Source organism: Corticium candelabrum, chromosome 13 (assembly GCF_963422355.1).
Source record: "Corticium candelabrum chromosome 13, ooCorCand1.1, whole genome shotgun sequence".
Lineage (NCBI taxonomy): Eukaryota > Metazoa > Porifera > Homoscleromorpha > Homosclerophorida > Plakinidae > Corticium > Corticium candelabrum.
The window spans coordinates 5,373,906-5,378,905 of NC_085097.1; the positions used below are offsets into that span (position 1 = coordinate 5,373,906).

General features: G+C 43.6%; 2 protein-coding genes across 3 annotated transcripts in view; one reads left to right on the forward strand and one right to left on the reverse strand.

The window, feature by feature from the left end:
* LOC134188686 (VWFA and cache domain-containing protein 1-like) overlaps positions 1 to 2,907 on the forward strand; it is a 23,367-nt gene extending 20,460 nt beyond the window's left edge. For both annotated transcript variants that reach the window (XM_062656853.1, XM_062656855.1), the window contains exons 22-25: positions 5 to 129; positions 208 to 315; positions 381 to 541; positions 2,374 to 2,907. In XM_062656853.1, the coding sequence (XP_062512837.1) occupies positions 5 to 129; positions 208 to 315; positions 381 to 541; positions 2,374 to 2,753 (774 nt within the window). In that variant the 3' untranslated portion in view covers positions 2,754 to 2,907. The remainder of the gene's footprint in view (positions 1 to 4; positions 130 to 207; positions 316 to 380; positions 542 to 2,373) is intronic.
* A 372-nt stretch (positions 2,908 to 3,279) lies between these two features.
* Positions 3,280 to 5,000, reverse strand: part of LOC134189129 (transmembrane protein 104 homolog) — a 3,739-nt gene continuing 2,018 nt past the window's right edge. Inside the window, exons 2-3 of the mRNA XM_062657365.1 lie at positions 4,744 to 5,000; positions 3,280 to 4,207 (exon numbers count right to left, since the gene is read on the reverse strand). The exon at positions 4,744 to 5,000 is cut by the window's right edge and continues 532 nt beyond it. Of these exons, the coding sequence (XP_062513349.1) occupies positions 3,674 to 4,207; positions 4,744 to 5,000 (791 nt within the window). The 3' untranslated portion in view covers positions 3,280 to 3,673. The remainder of the gene's footprint in view (positions 4,208 to 4,743) is intronic.

Genomic DNA, 5,000 nt, shown 5'->3' on the forward strand with positions numbered 1-5,000 from the left:
ACAGACTCCCCACAAGACTACAAGAACATGCGACACCTCAATCATCAACACATGTGCTTGCCCATGCTCCTCAACCTTCGACTACAACAAGTGTGTCGGACTAGTCACCCTCAACACACTAAACAACAAGTAAGCCTACGCACCCACAACCACCACACAATAGTATCCCATCCATACGTCTAACACAGTCTCTCTACCACCCCACAGCGATATAACATGCCCACCTGCTCCACCGCCACTCAACCTTCCGCCAATCCAACGAACGACCGGTTCTCCCTGCTCTCAAGTCGCATGCTCTCGTAACTTGTCCTACGCGTAAGTTACCCATCCTGTATACATTGATTGATATCAATCCTCATTCACATGTCGCGTTTTGTTAGGAATTGTTTTGGTGTCGTCGGATGTGAATGGTGTTCGTACGACAACGATGCTCGACAGTCGCTGTCCAATGCGTATTGTGCTGATAGTAACGTGTGTCCGTTGGGTGTCGTTGGTGGAGTGACGTTGTATCCATCAAAAGCACCGACCACCAACAATCCAGGTGAGATGTTGATTGTATTGTATTGTCAGTATATGTACAGACCTGTCCACCTCCCACCAAATGTCTGACCACGCCCACTAAACGTGTTCAAAGTGGGCGTGGTTACAGCCTACTTGTTGGGCCTCGCTTTACGTTTCTGTTGTGCGAAGGCTTCACCTCAAACTTTCAAACGTTTTACCGCATACGCTGCCCAGATAGCCCAGATACGAGTAAGCAGATCCGTTTAGGAGAGTCTAGTTGAAAGAATCTGCTATGTCTGCGAAGACGGGGCTACATAAAGCGATTGTCGGAGTGTCTCGCAGTAGGCTCGTTGTGAGAAAGGACTGGCAAATAGACAAACACACAGGTAGATGGACAAACACACAGACAGATGGACAATCACGTAGACAGGCAGATGGACAAACACACAGACAGACAAATGGACAAACAAATAGACAGGCAGATGGACAAATACACATACAGACAAATGGACAAACACACAGACAGATGGATGGAAAAACACACAGACAGATGGATGGAAAAACACACAGACAGATGGACAATCATGTAGACAGGCAGATGGACAAACACACATACAGATGGACAAACAAATAGACAGGCAGATGGACAAACACACATACAGACAAATGGACAAACACACAGACAGATGGACAAACAGATAGACAGATGGATGGACAAACACATAGACAGATGGACAATCACGTAGACAGGCAGATGGACAAACACACATACAGACAAATGGACAAACACACAGACAAATGAAGAAAACACACAGCCAGATGGACAATCAAAGACAGGCAGATGGACAAACACACAGACAGACAAATGGACAAACACACAAACAGATGGATGGATAAACACACAGACAGATGGACAAACACAGACAGGCAGATGGACAAACACACATACAGACAAATGGACAAACACACAGACAGATGAACAAACATGCATGCAGACAAATAGACAAACACGCAATCATGAGAAATCGTGAATCTCACGATGAAATGAAATCATGAGAGTTGAGAGGCCTGTATCTAGACTCTAGTGTATGGTACACCCCTATGATGCACGAACACAAACGTGAGGTGAGGTGGATTGTGCTATTCGTGTTGAATAGAAACGATGAACTGCTCGCGTGATACTGCGGGTACTGACACTACGATCCTGATTATTCAGACACGATAATCCGGATGAATTTATTTCCACCTGAAAATCACGTTTTTCCCATGTGACGTTGTTGCAGTATGGAAACGTGTTTTCCCATGTGTATATATAAACATATACCTCGTTTACACAACCACTTGTAAGTGGGCCAGGGGCTGGGATTTCGGGTGCCCACACCACAGTTGGCGTTGCAGTCGGTGCTCTTGCGAGCACCTGGCCAGGCTCCAGGAGATTTCTTAGCACGGCCCATAGCTCCTGTGTAGTGCACTACCCACTACCGGTACCATTACCACTTAGCACGGCCCATTACTGTTTAACGGCAGCTCCTTATCCATGTGCCATTGTGTGTGTGTGTGTGTGTGTGTGTGTGTGTGTGTGTGTGTGTGTGTGTGTGTGTGTGTCTGTGTGTGTTGATTTGTTCACTGCAGCCACATTGTGCTACACAAACTCTATTTCAGCCATGAAGGCCAGACCAACTCAATTTTTTAATGCTCGGATATCTGAACATGAAACCTGAAATATAATTCACAAAATACCCAATCCAATCAAATCATGGACTACACACACACACACACACACACACACACACACACACACACACACACACACACGCACACCACACACACACACACACACTATTGGTCATGTTGATGTGACTTGTTGTATAGGAGAAGACAGCACCAAGAGCAGCAGCAGGTCGAACGCTGCTGTGGGAACTGCAGTTTCTGTCGTTGTCGTCGTCGTCGTGTTCATCATTATCACAACAATCATATGCAAGAGACGAAACAGGAACCGACGATGTAACACACGCCACGAAAACAGATCGACCGAGCGACCGGCACCGAGCAATCCGAGTGCTCCTCCTGTACACTACATGCATGCACCCGCAACTGCACCATCAGTGATGGAAAAACAAGAGGTGCCACAACATGTTGGTGCTCCGCCGGCGTATCATCAAGCTGTTGATCTACCGCAACCGACTTACCCATACAACACATCGAGTTTTGCATACCCACCACCGTCCATGCCTCCGGGTCCACCATACTGACTCTCGTTTGTATCAAAAGAATGAATGGATCGTACTGCATTAGTTGCGTAGTTGGAGTGTAATTTTTGAGCATCACAAGCAATTGGTAATGCAACACTGTATCATCCGATGTTTAGTATAGGTATGAAATAGAATAAAATTATCAAACATGTTTAATGGATTGCTGTAAGTGTATGCATTACCAAATGGGTTGATATCAACACTACCAGATAAGTTGATATTAACATTATTAGATAAGTTGATCTTAACATTATCAGATAAGTTGATATTGACATTATTAGATAAGTTGATATTAGCATTACCAGATAAATTGATATTAGCATTATCAGATAAGTTGATATTAACATTATCAGATACGTTGATATTAACATTACCAGATAACTTGATATTAAACATTATCAGATAAGTTGATAGTAACATTACCAGATAAGTTGATATTAACATAACCAAGTATGTTGATATCAACATTACTAAATAAATTGATATTAGTATTACCATATAAGTTGATATAAACATTACCAGATGAGTTGATATTAACATTACCAACTGAGTTGAGATCAACATTTTATCTACTGTGAGTGTCAACAGACCATATTTCAGAGCAACTCTCTAATCCAACAGCTTGGGTGTCTCTAACTTCGTAATAATTATTAATGTTCTATTGTTAGAGCAAGCTCAACATGACAGACTCTGAGTGATATATGATATCAAACACGGACTAATTTCTGAGCATACGCTACTGTTCCAAGCATAAAAATTGCAAACACATTCACAGCCACAACCTTTAGTGATCTATGAAAAAATCAGCTCATACAGTACAATACGTGGCAAGCCATTAATTCATGACGTCACCCCACCAACCACTCATCGCATCACAACTCAAGCACCAGCTATGCATCGTGTGTGTCATTTGCTGTCGATCATTTGTCAACCCAAGACGCGATGGTCGTACCGGTTGCCCACACGCCAAACACAGCAACAACAAAGACCATGACATCACCACTGAAAATGGTCGTATACGGAGTGTCCTTGTCACCGACCGGTCTTGTGTCCTTTCGAAACAACAAAGTGTCCTCCTCGTCACTACTGCGTGGAATCTCCGACTCGTTGATATGTCCGAGATTCTGAATAAACCTCCTAGACCGATACTGAATGAGAGCCGGGAAGAGGTAGCAGGAAATGCAACCGAAGACGCCCGTGTACGTCGTGACTTGCACGAGGTTTGAGATGAACAAAGAACCGATGAGCGGCGTAGTGGCAATGAGGAAACGGCTGACGACGCGCATCGACTTTGTAGACACGTTTTTGGTGAGAAGTTCGTAGTCGGTTATGAAGATGTTGCTCAGGATGGTGACCATGAGGGGGTAGGCGGAACAGATGTCGAGCGATGGATATAAGACAACAAGATAGGCATAGAATCTCTTGATAAATGAACCAGATTTTGTGAAAGGAGCCTATAATAGATATGAGAATCAAATATGATTGTGGGTGTCACACAAATGAGATCCAGCAACCACAGATTGGTTCGTAATACGTACTGTGAACCTAACGGTATGACACGGCAAACCGCTGGTTGAGTTCTGCAGTGAGATTGACTTGCCTTGTATGTATGTATGTACATATGTACATAAATAGCCAAATTTGTGTGTCCTACATACACCCCTCGCAAGTCTCATGACCTCTACAATGTCACATGACCCCACAGTGCCACATGGTAATGTCAAATGAACTACTAGTGTCACATGACCTCCGCAGAGTCACATGACCTCTACAGTGTCACATGACCTCCTCAATGTCACATTACCTCTACAGTGTCACATGACCTCTAACGTGTTATATGAGCTCTGCAGTGTCACGTGACCTCTACAGTGTCACACAACTACTACAGTGTCTCTGCAACTGACCCCTAAATCGTAGCTTAATTAATTAACTAATAATTAATAATAATTAATTATCTAATTACTTATTAATAATATTCATTTGTACTGACCCATGTAAGAGTGCACGTCTCCACGACGTTCTCCTTGTATCGTACAGCCACAGAGATTCCAATGAGAAGATAGAGAAACGTACAGGCAAGAAAAAGACTCGTCATCATCGTACCCACATTCTTCTTATCCTTTATCGGGTGAGTCAGAGTCGGAATACCGAGATGCAAGAAGAGTGCATACGTAATAATAGGAAAGACAAGAATCCATCCGCGAAGATGAAAAGACAGCCACACATCCTCACACTCGTTGACTGTCG